The sequence below is a fragment of the Cetorhinus maximus genome, chromosome 18 (genome assembly GCF_964194155.1).
Source record: "Cetorhinus maximus chromosome 18, sCetMax3.hap1.1, whole genome shotgun sequence".
Taxonomy (NCBI): Eukaryota; Metazoa; Chordata; class Chondrichthyes; order Lamniformes; family Cetorhinidae; genus Cetorhinus; species Cetorhinus maximus.
In genome coordinates, this window is record NC_135896.1 from 31824390 (window position 1) to 31843655 (window position 19266).

Sequence of the window (19266 nt, forward strand, 5' to 3'; positions counted from 1 at the left end):
AAATTGGCTGAGGGATAGGAAACAGAGAATGATGGTTAATAGGTATTTTTCAGGCTAGAAGAAGGTTTGTAGTGGAGTTCCCCAGGGGTTGATATTGGGACCCTTGCTTTTCCTGATTTTTTAAAATGATCTAGATCATGGTGTGCAGGGGACAATTTCAAAGTTTGCGGATGACACAAAACTTGGGGGGATTGTAAACTGTGAGGAAGACAGTGTAGAACTTCAAAAGGGCATTGACGCATTGGTGGGGTGGGCAGATAGGTGGCAGATGAAGTTCAATACGGAGAAGTGTGAGGTGATACACTTCGATACAAAGAACATGGAGAGACAGTATAAAATAAAGGATACAATTCGAAAGGGTGTGCAGGAGCAGAGAGACCTGGGTGTAAATGCACATGAGTCATTAAAGGTGGTAGGGCAGGTAGAGAACTGTTCTAAAGCATCCAGTATTCTAGGCTTCATTAATAGGGCATAGAGCACAAGAGCAGTTAGGTTATGATGAACGTATATAAGATACTGGTTAGGCCTCAGCTGGAGTATTTTGTACAGTTCTAGGCACCACATTATAGGAAGGATGTGAATGCTTTGGAGAGAGTGCAGAAGAGGTTTACAAGAATAGTTCCAGGGATGAGATATTTCAGTTATGAGGAAAGATTGGAGAAGCTGGGGCTATTTTCCTAGGAGAGGAGAAGGCTAAGAGGAGACTTGATAGAAGTTCTCAAAATCATGAGGTCTGGACAGAGTAGATAGAGAGAAACTGTTCCCGCTCGTAAACGGATTGAGAACCAGGGGGCACTGTTTTATAGTGTTTTGCAAAAGAAGCAACTGCGAGGTTATAAAAAACTTTTTCACACAGTGAGTAGTTAGGGTTTGGAATGCACTGACTGGAAGTGTAGTGAAGGCAGGTTTAATTGAGGCATTCAAGAGGGCATTGGGCGATTATTTAAATAAAAGCAATGTCAGGGTTACAGGGAAAAGGCAGGAGATTGATACCAAGTTAAAATGCTCAGAAAACTGGTGCAGACATGATGGGCCAAATGACCTCCTTCTACACCATAATAATTCTGTGATTCTGTGATTCAGTAAATATCAGTGACAGCACCAAAGTTACTATGCATGAATCACAAAATCTAGTATGCAAGTACAGCAAGTAATTAGGAAAGCTAATAGAATGTTATCATTTATTGTAAAGGGAATTGAATACAAAATTAGGGAGATTATCCTTAAGTTGTACAGGGCACTAGTGAGACCACATTTGGAGCGCTGTGTACAGTATTGGTTGCCTTATTTAAGGAAGGATGTAAATACGTTGAAAACAGTTCAGGGAAGGTTTACCAGACTAATACCTGGAATGGGTGGATTGTCTTATGAGGAAAGGTTAGACAGACTAAACTTGTATCCACTGGAGCTTAGAAGAGTAAGAGACAACTTTTTTGAAACATATAAGATCCTGAGGGGTCTTGACAGGGTGGATGTTGGGAGGATGTTTCCTCTTGCGGGAAAACCTAGAACTAGGTGTCACTGTTTAAAAATAAGGGGTCACCCATTTAAAACAGAGATGAGGCGAAATTTTTCCACTCAAAGGATCGTGAATCTTGTGAAACTTTCTTCATGAAAAGGTGGTGGAAGCAGAGTTTTTGAATAATTTTAAGGCAGAGATGGATAGATTATTGGTAAGCAAGGGGGTAATGGGTTATTGGGGGTTGTTGGGATGCAGATTTCAGGTTACTATCAGATCAGACATGATCTTATTAAATGGTTGAGCAGGTTCGAGGGGCTGTACGGCCTAGTCTTGCTCCTTGTTCGTATGTTCATATCAACCACACAGTGACAGTCTACCAACCACACAGTGACAGTTTACCAACCACACAGTGACAGTTTACCAACCACACAGTGACAGTCTACCAATGTAACAGTAACAGTCTACTAACCTCAATGTGACAGTCTACTAACCTCACAGTGACAGTTTATCAACCACACAGTGACAGTCTACCAATGTAACAGTAACAGTCTGCTAACCTCAATGTGACAGTCTACTAACCTCACAGTGACAGTTTACCAAACACACAGTGACAGTCTACCAATCAAAGTGACACTCTAGTAAAATCACGGTGACAGTCTACCACCTTCACAGTGACAGTCTACCAACCTCACAGTGACTGTATGCTAACCACACAGTGACATTCTACCAAACTCAGTGACAGTCTACCAACCACACCGTGAAAGTCTACCAATCACAATGACAGCCTATCAACTTAACAGTGACAGTCCACTAACCTGAATGTGACAGTCTACCAACCTCACAGTGACAGTCTACCAATCACAATGACAGTCTACCAGCTTAACAGTGACAGTCTACTAACCTCAATGTGACAGTCTACCAATCACACAGTGACAGTCTACCAATCGCAATGATAGTCTACCAATTTAACAGTGGCAGTCCACTAACCTCATAGTGACAGTCTATTAACTCACATTGTAATAGTCTATCAACCACCAACTGACAGCCTACCAATCTCACAGTGACAGTCTACCAACCGCACAGTGACAGTCTATCAACCTCACAGTGACAGTCTATCAACTTAATAGTGACAGTCTACTAACCTCAATGTGACAGTCTACTAACCTCACAGTGACAGTCTATTAACCACATTGAAACAGTCTATCAACCACCCACTGACAGTCTACCAATCTCACAGTGACAGTCTACCAACCACACAGTGACAGTCTATCTACCTCACAGTGACAGGGTACCAACTACATGGTGATAGTCTATTAATGTAGCACTGGCAGTCTACTAACCTCAATGTGACAGTCCACCAATCACACATTGACAGTCTACTAATGTCACAGTGACAGTCTACCCACCTCACAGTGACAGTCTATGTACCATGCAGTGACACTCTGATAATTTCACCGTGACAGTCTAATAATCTCTGTGACAATCCACCCATCTCAATCTAAGATGATCTACCGTCTTAGTGACAGTCAAACAACCATACAGTGATAGCCTACCAACCACACAATGATAGTCAACCATCTCAGTAACAGTCTATCAACCTCAACAGTGACAGTCCACTAACCTCACAGTGACTTTTTAGCAACTTCACAGTGACAGTCTGCTAACCTCAGTGACAGTCTATCAAACTGTGGCAACTGGCTACTAAATTAAGCATAACTTAGCCAATGAACATTGAGCATGCCATGAGTCAATGTTTTTTGAAGATATCTCCCCATCTTAACAGAACTGTTGCAACATGTTTAAACAAATAGGTTAAACATATATGTTTAATTTTATAACTACTTTTTATGTAGTAAAAATGCTTGTGTTACGTGGAATCCATGGATTTTTTATAACATTTGAGGGGGCCCTCAGAAGCATAAAGTTTGAGAACTTCTCAGAGGTTTGAGTCATTGTCAGTGTAGAAGGCCCAGAGAGGATATCAGGCATATGTAAATAGGAATAATTGGGGAATGGGCCACAGCTTCTGCCCAAAGGGCAATAATAGACAATATAATTCTCAGTTGTTCTTTATAAATTGTAATTTGTAAATTGTTGCTTAAATATTGTAATTATGAGCAAATATTGTTCATAATTCATTTGTTTTAAAATATAAATTTTAGGTTTAAGAATTAAAATTTTAACTGTAGAAAAATGAATTGTCGAATTGAGAAACTGACAAGCAACCCTGAAGTAAATGCAATTCAAACAAGCCTGGAGTTTGTTACACTTAAAAGGTAGCCTGTGTTTGTCTTGCAACATCATACTTCATAGTGAAAAAAAAACTTGAACAATAAATGATCCATCTCTAAGCATATAATGGAGCGAGGGTGTCTGGAAAAGCTTGTAAACTCCATTAGCAATATAAATTATTACCATGGGCGGCAGAATCAAAGCGTTATGTTGAATGTAAAATCATTCATTTGCATTTCTGGTTGAATCATCCCAAAGCATGTCACATTGCCATCGAGATAGTGATGCAGGGTGGAGCCAGATCGGAAGGTTCTTTTCTTTGACTTGTCTGTGTGTGTTTGCTGACAGAAGCAGGCAGTTCAGTTTGGATTTCATGAAGGAAAAACAGCTGAAAGACGTGCTCTAGCTTGTAGCTAGTGGAAGAATTATACAATGGTCCTCACAGAGATTTGCGGCAAAAAGCAGTCAACTTGAATAGTCAGCTTGCAAAGAGCTATACAGAAGCTGTGGGAGCAGACTTGGGAAAAAACAGTCTATGCATGTCCAAAGCCATAACAAGGAGCTAAATTGGGAGGTCTTTAAAACAAATTGGAAAATTGATTAAACTAAAGCTAACGGAAAGATCCCCATGTAATCTGTGCCTTAAGAAATAACTGGAATAAAAAGGAGAATTCCCGAGGGTTGTGGCATACCTTTTGGGTTGGTCCAAAGAAAAGTGAATGAACCTTCAAAATTTTGTAAAATAAGGAAACTATTGAAGGGAGGTAAAAGCAGATCAGAGTTTACAGCATACGTCTTCATAAGCTATAGTGTTAAGTTAGTGGTGCTTGCTTTGTTTAATCCCTCTTTATGGCCAGGATTTTGCCATTGTCGGGCGGGCTCGGCAGGGGCCAGCGGGAGTGGCCACGAAAGCAACTGCTGCCCGCGATCAGGCCCCGACTGCGATTTTGCGCTGGAGGGGCCAATTAAGGCCCACCCGGTGTGAAATGCACACTGCAGTGCTCAGCACTGCCTGGGTCGAGGCGGGAGGAGGGTGAGCGCGCAAGTTCACAGGTGTGTGAACATTTTTAAAATGAAAAATAGAGAATTTTAAAATGTTAAAAAACATGTCTTCTCATGTGACTCTGTCACATGAGCAAGGACATGTTATGAATGAAATGTTAACATTTTTATTTAATTTTTAATTGCAGTTGGAAACCTCAGCCCGCCCGTGAATGAGGTTTCCTAAAAAATCCACAGGCCACTTGGCCTTTTCGCCTGCCCGCCAACCGTCAGGTTGGATGGGCAGTGAGAAATTTAATTCAATTGGTACCCTAAAGGCCTTATTAGGCCTGTTAATTGTCAGTGGGCATGCTGCCGACTCCCGCGCGTGCCCACCGACTGAAATATCGCACGAGTGCGCGATGACGTCGGGACATTCGCAGAGCGTCATTTGACACTTGTTCGGGTCAGGTGCATGCCCACCCGACGAGCACAATATTCTGCCCTATATGTACAATAAGATTTGTTTTTGTTAAAAATCTGTGGAATCTTGTGGCATATTTCTGACATTTAATTGATGGGTGTTTGGATTTCTTCTTTAAATGTGAATGGTCCCTAAAGGTTTCAAAACAGTATTAACTCTCACTTACGCTTAAATATCTTTAACTGTTCCCGATATGAAATAAGTTTCAAACTATTGAATGTGAAGTCCAAAGGGAACATCAGATTTATCACCAACTTCCATAATGCTAATCTTTAGTACCTCTTCTGTATCTACCCCATTGATATTATTTAGCATATTTTTTTAAAAAATGATAATATAACTTTACTATACTAAACTTCTGGGTTAAAGCTTCTCAAAAGGAGACAATTTATCTGGATTCAATATGTAAGCACATCTCAATTGTACCCCAGGTATCAATATCACAAGTAATGAAACAAATTGGCCTCTGATTACATTATCATATGAAAAGCACACAGAACTTCCCCTGATTACGACAATTAAAACCAATGAATAGAAGCATTGGTGTCAATTCTACACATGAATATATTAGTTTGGATCTCTCACATAATCTTCCTAATATTTTAATTCTCTTTATAAACAGTGCATCTCATTTCGCATTAATGACGCAAATAACCACTTTATGTCAAAACATGGTTGGGTCCAGACAAAACTGTGAACATAACAATGATTTGCATAGCCAGAGATGGTATAACTGTCATGACCACACATGCCAACCTGTTTTATACAATGGGCATTCTTACATTTATATCCTTTATCTGTGCTGTGTTTAATCTAGAATGTGAGCAATTGCTGTGGAGGATATGATGCTACCATATTACTTAACTGGTATTGAACTTTGCTTTTATTTATTTTTATCATGTGAGAAGTAAACAGAAAATATATGGTGTTACTAAAATGGCTTCCGTACATCCTGTATATACTGTATTTTTGTTACCCATTTTAATACTTCTAGCTCTGCATTGTTCATTTTCTCTTCACACCCATCTGTGTACTAACTTCTAAATATAGTAATTCCTTGGATACATCCTGAACAATGAGGGCTCCACAGTATTGAATTATGTTACATTTTCTCCTGAAACGTGGATCATGTTGTTAGAGGACACGCCAATTTATGTAACAGTGTTAATGGAAACATTTACTCAGGCCCTGAATGATCCAACTGCAGTCACAGAAAAGTCAAAGTTTAATTGAAAGTTTAAATCAGATTTTTGGTTTTAAACGCATTGCTGTCTTGATTCATCCATCACTGAATTTACAGAGAGAATTACTTTGAACAAAAATAAATACCCTTTGGATATGGCTGGTTAAGAACTGGAAGAGTGCCAATTGAATGTTTTCTAAAATTCATGTACAGAATCATTCATATAGTTCATAAGGCTTTGAGATTGTGCATTTCTATCACACAATAAATGGTACAAGGTGGTTCATCAACTTTTAGAACCAATGCACTTAGGTTTAAATTGGTCTTGAATAGTAGTGTAAGGCAGCAGCAACTTGGCAGCCCATTTCAAATTTGGTTTGATTCCCTTTCCCATTTACCACCTCACTGTGAAAGAAAAAGTTATACTGGTGCAGTTACTGTTAAGAAATCATAGTATTTTCTTAATTCTTTAGCTGTGGGGTTGTTTCTATTTAGGAATTCTTACCTAGAGTTACACATCTGTTAATATGCATGGTAATGCCTTCATTCGGTCTTAGTATGCAATCGAATGCAAAGTCTGAATCAAATATTCACTACTGCTCTCTGTTTTGCAAGTTTTAGGAAATGTTTACCTAGCTTCAGGTGGTAGCTTTCTTGCTGCTGGAGCGGAAGGTTGCACAACAGGGTTTTTGGCTGATATTCCATGCGTTACTGAGGGAGCACTTATTGTTACATAAAATTAATAGCACAGAAACAAATTGTCCAGCTCAACAATGGGACAGAACCTTAAAATCACAGCCAGGTCATGCAGGAGAGAAGTTAGGTAACAGTTCTTGCCACAAAGGATGGCAGAGGTATGGAACTCACTCCTACAAGAAGGTGTAGATGTTTGCTAATTAATCATTTTAAATGCAATGTTGAGAGATGTTTACTAGCCAGGGCATAAAAGGATGTACATACAAGGCTGGTGTATGGAGTTAGGATACAGGTCCACTATGACCTCATTCAATGGCGGAACAGGTTTGAGGGGCTGTATGGCCTACTCCTGTTCCTATATTCCGAGCTGATCTGTACCAGTGTTGATATTCCATACAAGCCTCAATGCAACCCTGCTCTCACTGTATCCCTGTATCCCTTTCTCTCTGAAAAATGAATCAAGAATTTCCTTAAATTCAGCAATGAAAGAAAGAAAGACTTACATACATAGCACCGTTCATGACGTCAGAACATCCCAAAGTGCTTTACAGCCAACCTTTCAAGTGTAGTTATTAGTGTAAGGTAGGAAATATGACAGCCTGTTTGCAAAACCATATGACAGCTCCCACAAACAGAAATGTGATAATGACCAGATAATTCATTTCTGTGATGTTGATTGAGGGCAAATACCAGCCAGGACACAAGGGGTATCTCCAGTCTTCTTCTTTGAAATATTGCCATGGGATCTTTTACATCAGCCTGAGTAAGGAGACAGGGCCACGGTTTTACATCGCACTCAAAAGACTGCACCTCTAACGGTGCAGTCCTCCCTCAGTTCTGCACTGGCATGTCAGCCTAGAATTTGTCCTCAAGTCTCTGAAACCACAACCTTCAGGGCTGTATTTAACGCAGGTGATGATGGTCTTGCCCATTGGCTAGAGGGCTGGCCAGTGCCCCACATTGCCTCCGGGGAAGGTCCACTGAATTAAGTGCCCGTCAGGCCCATAAATGGATAGCGGCAGCCCATCTCTGGATCAAGGATCCCAGGGAGCGGAAATCCCGTTTCTCTCCTTCCCTGAGGGCTTCCAGCTAATCAGCTCAGTGGCTGCATCCAGCAACGCACCAACCAAAGGCCCAAGATCAGCAACGGGCCTCAGTTCAAAGGTGCGTGAGGGCAGGAAGGGAGTCACAGGGGTGGGAAGGGTGTTGACAGTAAAGGCCCCCATCCTCCCTCACTTCCCGATGCCATGTCCTTGATTAGCCATTGAGTGCCATTAAACAAGTGATTCCCCCAGGAGGCCACAAGCAACCCGAATAGGCTTCCCACATGCCGGCTCCCCTCCCATCGCTGGTTGAATACGAGCAGTGGCGGGGTGTGGCCTTTAGGTGGATATTAATTGCTCATTTAAGGGCCTCACTTGGCGGTCCACGAGCATTCCCACCCCAGACTTAATTGGGTCTGAGAGGAGATGGTGACAGGGTCCCCAATTAACCCTCCCACCCAATTAAACCCCACTCCACCTCCAAACTCACCTCAGGGAAGGGCATTAAATTCCACACTCTGGGTCAGAATTGAGGGTGCTTCTCAGTGAAGCAGGATAACAGTAAAAGGTGAAACCATTTGACTCAAATGTTATCTGTTTCAACCATTCCACGTGCTAACGATTTTCACATGATCAGCATTCTTTATGTAATGAAATTCCTCCTTTTTTAATTTGATCTCTAAGTTGCTATCTTATATTTATGTCCCTTTTTTTGGACTCACCCTTTTTATGTATCTGCTTTGTCCTTCCTAGTTTCTAGTTGGAAATGTAATGTTTTAAATGAGAAATTAAACTACAGCATCAAATGTCTGTTCAGATAGATGTTATGGATCCCTTGGCACCATTTAAAGGAGTGCAGGGGCTGCTCTCAGTGTTTTGGTCAATATTCCTTCCTCAACCAAAGCCATCGAAAATCAAATTAATTAGCTCATTACTATTTCTGGAATGTTACTGCAGCAGAATGGCTGTCCTGTTTGCCAACTTAACAACAGTTAGTCCATATCCAAGGCAATTCACTCAAAGTGCTTAGAGACCTTTCAACAAAGCGCTCATGCACTTTGTACATTTATTTTCCTATTTGCTTACATTTTATCCATGACAACATGCACAGTATGGAAAAGAAAACGCCAAACCACTGGTGGGAGAAGTGCATATAATGTTCATTAATCATGCCAAATAGCACAGAGTGACTGTCAACAAGAATGAACATTCAGTAAATTTCAAATAAATGGAAGATTTCTTTTTCGGACAAGAAAAGAACCTGTTTGGCATTGAATTTGTGCTGAGAAACTAAAGATTTCCAACTCTTTTTAAACAATCTGCAAAAGCTATTTACCCAGATGTATCCTTCATATCCATTAATAATACCGTTCCAGAGGCGTATTTGAGAGTCCCTCTGGGAAGATTCACTGAATAAATATGGCACTGAAAGTTATGTATGTCATTTATGATCAATATATGGTCTTTCTCATGTAAAAGTTTTAATAACATGATCATCCTGCGGGATTTTTCCTATTAACTTACTATTTAATAAGAGAAAAGCTGCCATTAACAAATTGGATTGCACAACTCATAAATAGCACAGTAGTTCTTTCTAAGAGGCACTTCATGATTCTGTTGTTCACATAAAACCAGAACTGTCCATGTTTCCTTGCATCCATTGTAAATCATGTCTACACAAGGCCCCGTAATGCAACAAAAACAGAAAATGTTAGAAAAACTCAGCAGGTCTAACAGCATCTGTGGAGAGAGAAACAAAGTTAACATTTGAGTCCGTATGACTCTTCTTCAGAGCTAAAGAGAAATAAAAATGTGATGAAATTCATACTGTTTAAGGGGGCTGGAGCAGGAGAAACTGGATAGAAGGCCAGTGATAGGCGGGGACACAGGAGAGATTGACAAAGATGTCATGAACAAAAGGACAAAGGGGATGTTCATGGTAGTGGTAAGAGCTAAAGGAGGGGCTGATGGTGGCAAGGTAAGAAAGCAGATCACATCTTCACCTGCTCCACCCCCCTTAAACAGTGTAAATTTCATCATATTTTGACGTCTCTTTAGCTCCGAAGAAGAGTGATACGGACTTGAAACGTTAACTCTGTTTTTCTCTCCACAGATGCTGTCAGACCTGCTGAGTTTTTCCAGCATTTTCTGTTTTTGTTTCAGATTTCCATCATCTGCAGTATTTTGCTTTTATCTCGTATTGCAGCAATTTGATTTTCTTGCTAACTTCACAGCCAGCTGCTGACTTGTCAGGAAAATCTTTGGAATTACTTAAAAAGACACTCACAATTTTTAAACTAGCAAGTGTTTCTCCCTTCTCCAACTTTCTTCTAAATTAGCAGAACCTTGTATTAAAATTCCACGCACGTGTGATGAGAGGGAGGTGTCAGGCTGTGTTCCAGCACACTTCATTTTCAATGAGTTCATCTGGGTACCAAGTGATAACCTCAGAAAATAATCATTTGCATGGTCTGGGAAACATAATGGCATATTGATCACTAGCAGACTGGGCACAAAGCTTTCCATGTGTTCTTCCAGGCTATACTTCACTGATAAAGGTATATTATTCTTTCTAACCCAGCAGTCCTGATTTGGAGCCATTTTTCGGTGTCCATCAATCCTCTTCACACTGTTTTGCTGCAGTCAAATCCTTGAGGGACACACCAGCTGACAAGATTTACATTAAATGTACACAGGGGAACATGAAACATCTGCAGTCATCTCATGTTTTTCCCCAATGGAATTGGATTGAACACATTACCTTGTCTGACAATTTATTTGTGCTCAGATTAAGGCTTATCCAGACAGTATAAAAAAGGAAGTGACTGACATACATCACTTGTCCTTCAAAATATTTCATTTTATAGGCTATAAAGATACTAAATCAAAGTGCTGCTATGAAATTGGATCTTTAAAAGTTAGTATGTGAAAGATTGAAAGAATAAAGCTGATATGAATGCTGAGAAATTTAACACTTGGATTAAAACATCTGTTTAATAGGAATGGATTTTTTAAGTGTTTGTTGTGAACCAACTATAAATGGATGATAATTTGATTGGCTGTATGTTTATCAGGAGTCAGCGGGATTTATAATTGTTGGAGTCTGACAAGATGAAGAAACCTCTGGACACTGTTTTGATCGCAGACTACTGTTCATCTGCTCTAGTTGGAAAGGATCAATAGTTATTAATGCCCTCAAGGTCACAGCGCAAAGAAAAATATAAATTACTTACACTGCACGATAAGCTGTACAGCTGCTTCCCTTGGTTTCACGTTAAATCCATTATACTGGCTAGTTTGGCATTTGTATATTCCATTCATGTCCCTGGACACATTCACGATGCGTAGTAATCCATCATAGCTCTCCGTTTGCATGGTTCCATCGGGCATTGGGAGCTCTTTTTCCTTTTCCTTATCAAAACGGGACCAAAGAATTATGGGTTTGGGCTTCCCAGAAACCAAGCACTGCAGCTCCACTGTGTCGCCTTCTCGCGCGACCATTGGTGACCTTCCTTTTGGGACAGATAGAGTTGGCGGCACTTTTAAACAGAAATAAAAAACAACTCAGTTTCACCAAATGGCTCTGCATCCCATTGCAACATCATGAATTGAGCACTGGAAACAGTTAGAGTTTATTTGGAAAAAATCACAACATCCATATTCCTTATTAATACTTCCTAGATTTAATTATTTCATTTTATTTATGTGAAGAAACATAGCACACATCCAGACCCCCAATCAGTATCCAACTTGGTAGATGGTACACAAGTGCACATGCAGCTCTTTCAGATCACAAGTGACTTTGTTATACTATTAATTGTTTACAGTTTAATTTTTGTTGGTTTTTGCTCAAGGAAGCTTCTTTGTTAATGAAAAAAAATGAAGAAAGATTGGCAAGAGCTTCCTTAGATTCTTTGTTTGGAAATAAACAGGTTCCTAATGTTCAGAGTGGAGATTAAATTCAGTTTAATTGCTACAATCATTTGAGATCAGTAGTAGCCATTATCGTAAGAAGCCAGGCCTTTCTCAACCTTCAAATGAAGTAGTTTCAGTTGTAGTAGAAATGGATGGAGTCTAGGATAAAGCTTCAGGCTCTGTGAGCTATTTAATTAAAATATTGATGCCTTGTGCTTTTCTGTGTTTGAACGCAGTTGATATTTAGGCCACCAGAGATAATTCTCTGTCACTGTGCTTTGCAAGATATGAAAAAGAAACTCTTTTGTTTTAACTATTATGCAAGGGTAGCATTTAGATGTGGTTGATTAAAGCCTTTAGAGTAATAGAACATGGTCACCAAATTTCATTACTTATCCAGGCAGTCTTAGTGGGATAACATAAATAATGAGATAAGGCCTTGTGTGTTTTTCAGAGTCCTTTCTTCTCAGTATTAAGAGTGCTGCATTCATCAAATGGTCAGTTCTCTTTCCTTTATCCTGTAAGATGTTCAGAACATATACTAGAATGTACCTGAGGTCAGGTTGCTTATTTGCATCTTAACAATGGCAGTTTGGATTTATATAGTGCCTTTATCATAATAAAACAACCCAAGGCACTTCACAGAGGTACATGACACTTAACCATACAAGTAGATATTAAGGCAGACACCAATAGCTTGGTCAAAGGTCCAGGTATTAAGGAGCGTCTTAAAGGAGAAAAGTGAGGTAGAAAAGCAGAGATTGAGGAAAGGAATTCCAGCTGCCTTTGGCAGCTGAAGGCACAGCCACTAATGGTGTAGTGATTCAAATCGGGGATGTCCGGGAGACATAATTAGAGGTATGCTGATATCTCGAAGGGGTCTAGGGCTGGAGGAGATTACAGAGATTGGGAGGAGCGAGGCCATGGAGAAATTTGAAAACAAGGATGAAAATTTTTAAATCGGATCAATGTTTAATCAGGTACCAGTTTAGGTCAGAGAGCACAGGAGTGATGAGTAAACAGCATCTGTTGTGCATTAGGACATGAGTAGCAGAGTTTTGGATGACTTCAAGTTAAGAAAGGATAGAATGTAGGAGATCAGCCAGGAGTGCATTAGAATATCCAAGTCTAGCGGTAATAAAGACATAGATGAGTGTTTCAGCAGCAGAAGAGCTTAGGTAGGGGAAGTGATGGGCAATGTTATGGATATGGAAATAGGTGGTCTTAGTGATGGTCCGGATATGTGAGGCTGTGAACAGTCTGGTTCATCCTCAGACAATTGCCAGGGAAAGGGATGGAATCCATGGTGCAGGAGGGGAGTTTGTGGCAGGGACTTTCGACACTGGCTTCAGCCTTGCCAATATTTAATTGGCAGAATAAGCAGGCTGACAATTTAGAGTCAGTGGGGGGGGTTGAGCGGAGTGGTGTTAAGGTAGTGCTGGATGTTGTCAGTGTACATGAGGAAAATGAGTGCGGTGTTTTCAGGTGATGTCACCAAGGGGCAGCTAGTAGATGAGGAATAGAAGAGATCCAAGGATAGATTCTTGGGGGTCACCAGAGGTAACTTGATATGACCATGAAGGCAGCTTACCTGACACCCAGGCCATGTAAGGCTGAAGTGAACAATAATAACAACTTATATAATGCCTTTAGTGTAATGAAACATCCTAAGGTGCTTCACGGGAGCATTATGAAACAAAATCATGACACTGAGCCACATAACAAGAGAAAAAAAAATAGGGGAGTGGGAGGTACACACAAGGCTGGCAGAGGAGTGAATCATTTAATAGGGCTAGAGGAGATTCAAAGGTGCTTGGTTTGGCAATGGAAGGCACAGTGGTAGTAAATGGAAAATATGCTACCTGGGTAAAGGTGACCAGTGAAGTTCACACAGTTATGCTATGGGACCACATTTATAAATGATATGGGAGAGGATTTTGGCAGTAATATTAAATTTGCTAATGACAAAAAACTCTGTGAGAAAGTAGCAAATGGAAACTGACTATTTTCAGAGTGACTTATCTCAACATGGATAAATGTGGTGTAGATGTTAACTAGAGCACTAGCAATTGCTGTATAGAAATCCTTGGACACCCAGGCTGCTCCTCTGATTACAAGAGGACAGCGTGGAGAAGTGCATGTGTAAAGTATCATTCATGCTCATATAACATGAGTTTCCATATGTCCTTTCATGTATGCATTTTGGCTGCCAACTGGATTCAAGCTCATCACTTTGATCTCCCTTTTCCATTTCTTTACCCTTCTTGGATTCTTCGCTTCTGTTTCCTTGCCTTCCTGATACCCAGTCATGCTTAATTTTTTTCCTCTCTTTGGCACTTTGTCCCACCCCAAACTCCAACTCCCTTTCCCAATCTTGCACTCCTACTTGACCTTCACACTCTCTTGCCCCACCCCTAGGCTCAATTACCTTTTGAATAAGTGCCAAGCTTCATTCTATCATCTCTCAGCATTCTCTGGAGGGGGCTCATCAAGGCATTAATCGCTGTCCATTAATGAGCAACAATCCCAGCTATCTCATTCTACTTTCTATTTTTCATTCTAATGCTTGCTAGAGACTAATCTCACCAACCTCCATCCCATCCCTGTCATCCCTTCCACTGTTAACCCGGTGGACTTGGCCAGTGGATCAACAATCACCGCATCTCTGTGTCACCCTTCAAAATGTTCATTCACTTGAGAGAAAGGCTTTTGCTATCCATGACCTTATTGCATCAAAATTATGGTCTTGAAACTTTACTGTCCTCTTCTTTGGCTTGGTCTTCATGTTTGTCTGATTATGCTCCTATGAAGCACCTTGGGATGTTTTACTATGCTGAAAGCACTGTGTAAGTGCAAGTAGCAGCTGTTGTTTTAGAAACTGGAAGACATTGTGAAGAAGTGAACAACATAACCACCCCACTCTTCCAGAAGCAGAAGGAATTCATGAAGTCATTCACAGTCCATGGTTTCCACTGTCCCAGCAACTGGATAACAGAATGGTAAAGTCCATCTCAGTACCATCCACTCTCCCAACAACTTCAAACTAACATCAAACCCATGTACAGATCATCTCACAAACTTTCGACAGAAGTCCATTAGGATCTTATTCTTTAATGTGCAGGGGGACAATGGTAGAGAAATTGAAAAGTGATATTATAGTGGGGGGAAAAAAAACTGGCCAACAGCAATCCAAGGTAAACCCACCATCTCAACCTTGATTGAGTACTCACCAGTACTGCTGGAGATGTTCACATCAATGCTGATGTCAGGTACAATCTGACTATTTAGAGATGCTACACAAGTGTACGTCCCAAAGTCTGTAAACCTCAGGTCAATAATGTCCAGACTGGTTGTGCCAGGTGAGACATCAGGATCTGTTGTTGAAATAACCATCCTTTCCGAGCTCCGAAGTGGACGTCCATTCTTGAACCAAGAGAATGCCAGCTCATCCGGGGGAATGGCCTCCACCTGACAGGAAATTTTAACCTCACGGCCAATCTGAATGTTGTCATCATCATGGTATGGATCTGGTGTAATCCAAAAACGTCCCTTTTTTAGAGCTAGGATAAAGAGAAAAGCTGATGGTCAACAGAGTTTATGACAGGGATCACAAAAAGAATTAAGGGAGGAATATAACTCATGCCTAATGTGTGTGAATGACATCAGTGTTAATGTCCAGAGTAAGACATTAGATCACCTACACACATTAGACATGTGTGAATTCCTCATTACTATGTGGAATTCAAATTGCAGGGCTGATCAATACTTAATTTATTAAATTTAACAACATTGCTTCTCCATAATTTGACAGCTAAATTCACTACCCCATATGGGTAAAGACCCAAAACATCCAAGCTCTTTCCTTTGGCCTGCGCTAAACTAATTGATTTCAATAAGTGTGGCATGGAACATAATTGTAATCAAGAATGATTTTTCACATGGCTACACAAGGCACCTGATTGTCTAGGCTTACACAGGAAGAATGGCCATTAGGACAAAAGTTGTTAGCACTTCTAATACCTCAACATCAGCACGGAGTAGAGAAAGCCTCACTCAAACAAATCTGGTCACATTTTTTGATACGGCTTAATCACGTGGAATATTAAGTTAAGTTTAAGACCAGAGTACCATCAACCACCTTTTCAAACAGCAGTATTGGTATAGTGAAATAAAAAAGTGCAGTCTGGAAATTTTAATGAACCTTTTTTGGGTGGAATCCACCAGATTTGTAATACTAGCAAAAAACTTACAAAGGCACTAGCCGATAGGCTGAATGGCCTACTTGTTTGCTATATGATTTTATGATAAGTAATTAAGTTCCTTCTTCAAATTTCATGTTTTCTCATATTTGGAAGCTTTCAAGGTCACAACTAAAATTTACCTCACTGCACATCATTGGTAAATACTGAATCAAGTCTTACTATCAACAGAATGAAATAAAACAAAATTGAGGTGGAATTCTCTGTGTTCAGAGTATGACTATGTGGGTGTTGAATCATTGTGACTCAAAGGAATGTATTATTCCATTCTGCTTCTAATAATTCAGAACTTCGTGAAATGGTTTGTCTTAAATGGAAATAGATCACAGAAAATAGGTTCCTCTTGTTCCAGATGGATGGGTTGCACCTGAAGTGAGCTGGGACCTTGCAGGCAGGTTAACTAGTGCTGTGGGGTAGAATTTAAACTAATTCATCAGTCGGTTGGGCACCAAGATGTAATATTAAAATCTAGGAACCAGGAGCACAGAAAACAGGGAGAAATTAGAAATAATACAGAATTAGGTGGAATCATAGAAAATACAAAGACTAAGTTAGGTTTGGACTACATCAGTGGTTTCTAATGAATGCAATGAGGGTCTTGCCTGTTAGCAGGAAAGCCAGCAAGAGCTCTGTGTCACTTCTTTTCAGGAAGGCCTGCCAAATTAAGTGCCAATCAGGCACTTAATTGGGCAGCGGCAGGCCTTCCCCAGGATCATGGATGCCAGGGGTGGAAGTCCGGTTTGCCGAGAGCTGCCAGTCAGAGGCTGGCATCTTTTCATTGCTCAGCAAAGCCACTGGAGAAGCGATGGCTGCTGCTAATACTACACCTCCCAAGGCCCAGGATCACTGATGAATACAAGCACAGGTGAGTGATGGTGGAAGGTGCTTTGTGGGGTGGGGACTTGGGGGGAGGGGTCAGCAGAAAGAGCAGAGGGTTTACTCTCAGCACACCCACACCCCCCATCCCGCCTTCCTGATGCCCAGTCCCTCGTTCAGGCACTGAGTGCCTTTGAACAAGTGACGCCCCCTGGAAGCCCACAAGCAACCCCAGGAGGGTTTAAGTGGGCATTAATTTAATTGCTTTTAATTGCTGGACTTAATTGTGGCAGAGGCAGAAAGGTGCTGGGGTCCCTGCGCACCATCCTGCCATCTGAAGAAATGCACCCTCCACCAAACTTGTGAAGGAGGAGGGTATTAAATTCCTCCCCATGTGTGTAAATGCACAAAGTGTAGTTAATAAGGTTGGTGAGTTGCAGGTGCAAGTAGCCACGTGGAAATATGATATACTATTCATAACTGTGGTAGGGTCCAAAAAAGGGGGGGGATTGGAATCTTAATATTACTGGGTATAAGGTATTGAGGAAAGGTAGGAAAGAGAAAAAGAATGAGTACCAATTTTGATTAAGGAAAATATTTCAGCGCTGGAAAGAAAGAATATCCTTGAGGGGCCAAGACAAAATCTGCTTGCTTGGAGCTGAGCAACAAAAGGAGTTTTTTATGCTACTTATTTTATTTTATACACTACCAAATACTGAGAAGGAGACAGAGAAATAGATTTGTTAATTACTGACTATAGGGTTAATGGAATGCTTCAACTACCCTAATATTGAATGGGGCAATAATTGTATTAAGGACAGAAAAGGGGAGATTTTCTTTGATCGGTATGTACATAGAATCACAAGGAAACACACACAGAATTATTGGAGCACGGGAGGCAGCCATTCGGCCCATCTGGTCTGTGCTGGCTCTCCGTGGGAGCAGCTCGTCTAGTGCAGCCCTCTGTCTTCTTCTCGTAGCCCTGCACTTTCTTCCTTTTCAGATAATAATCCAATTTCCTCTTGAATGCCTCCACTGAACCTGCCTCCTTCACACTCTCAGGCAGTCCATTCCAGATCCTAACCACTCACTGTGCGAAAAAGTTTTTCCTCATTTAGCCATTGCTTCTTTTGCTAGTTGCCTTAAATCTGTTGTTCTCGATCCTTCCACCAATGCGAACATTTTTTCCCTATCTACCATGTCCAGGCCCCTCATGATTTTGAACACAAATCTCCTCCCAATTGTCCCTTCTTCAAGGAAAACAGTCCCAACTTCTCCAATCCATCTATGTAACTGAAGCTCCTCGTCACTGGGACTATTTTTGCGAACCTTTTCTGTACTCTCTCTAATGCCTTCACATCTTCCCTAAAGGTTGGCACCCAGTACTGGATGCAATGCTCCAGCGTTTTATCCAGAACATAACATAACTTCCTTGCTTTTATACTCTATGCCCCTATGAATACAGCCTAGGAAGCTGTATGCTTCATTAACCACTTACTCAGCCTGTCCTACCACCTTCAAAGATTTATGCACATATACCCCAAGGTCCCTCTGCTCCTGCAGCCCCTTTAGAATTGTACCTTTTATTTTATATTGTCCTTCCACATTCTTCCAACCAAAATGAATCACTTCACACTTCTCTGCATTAAATTTCATCTGCCACTTGTCCGCCCATTTCACCAACCTATGTACTTTTGAAGTTCTACACTATCCCCTCTCAGTTCACAATGCTTCCAAGTTTTGTATCATCTGCAAATTTTGAAAATGTGCCCTGTACACCAAGATCTAGGTCATTTATATGTATCTGGAAGAGCCAATTTTGGTTGTTCTCCAAATTTTCTTGTCCCGCCTGCAATGATGTCTGCTGCTGTTAGGACCGGAAAATCCCACCCTTGATCCCTATCTCCTTTGTCACCCTGGGAGCTCTGGATTTGATGGCCCTGCTTTTGCACTTTGTGGGTATATATTTTGCCTGTGTCCGAACTTTCTTCTCCCTTAAGGCAGCCCATTGTTCAGATACCCTATTGACTGGCAACCTCTGATTCTAACTGATCTGGGCCAGATCAACTCTGAACCCCATTGAAGCTGGATTTCCCTCAGTTAAATTATTCTGACTCTGGATTGTTCCTATTCCTTTTCCATAATCAACCTAAACCTTATGATACAATGATCAATGTCCCCTAAATGTTCCCCTA

General features: G+C 40.8%; 1 protein-coding gene across 2 annotated transcripts in view; it reads right to left on the minus strand.

Annotated features, from left to right (window-relative positions):
• Positions 1 to 19266, minus strand: part of mdga2a (MAM domain containing glycosylphosphatidylinositol anchor 2a) — a 918070-nt gene that overhangs the window by 442910 nt on the left and 455894 nt on the right. For both annotated transcript variants that reach the window (XM_078562337.1, XM_078562336.1), the window contains exons 7-8: positions 15227 to 15556; positions 11315 to 11620 (exon numbers count right to left, since the gene is read on the minus strand). In XM_078562337.1, the coding sequence (XP_078418463.1) occupies positions 11315 to 11620; positions 15227 to 15556 (636 nt within the window). The remainder of the gene's footprint in view (positions 1 to 11314; positions 11621 to 15226; positions 15557 to 19266) is intronic.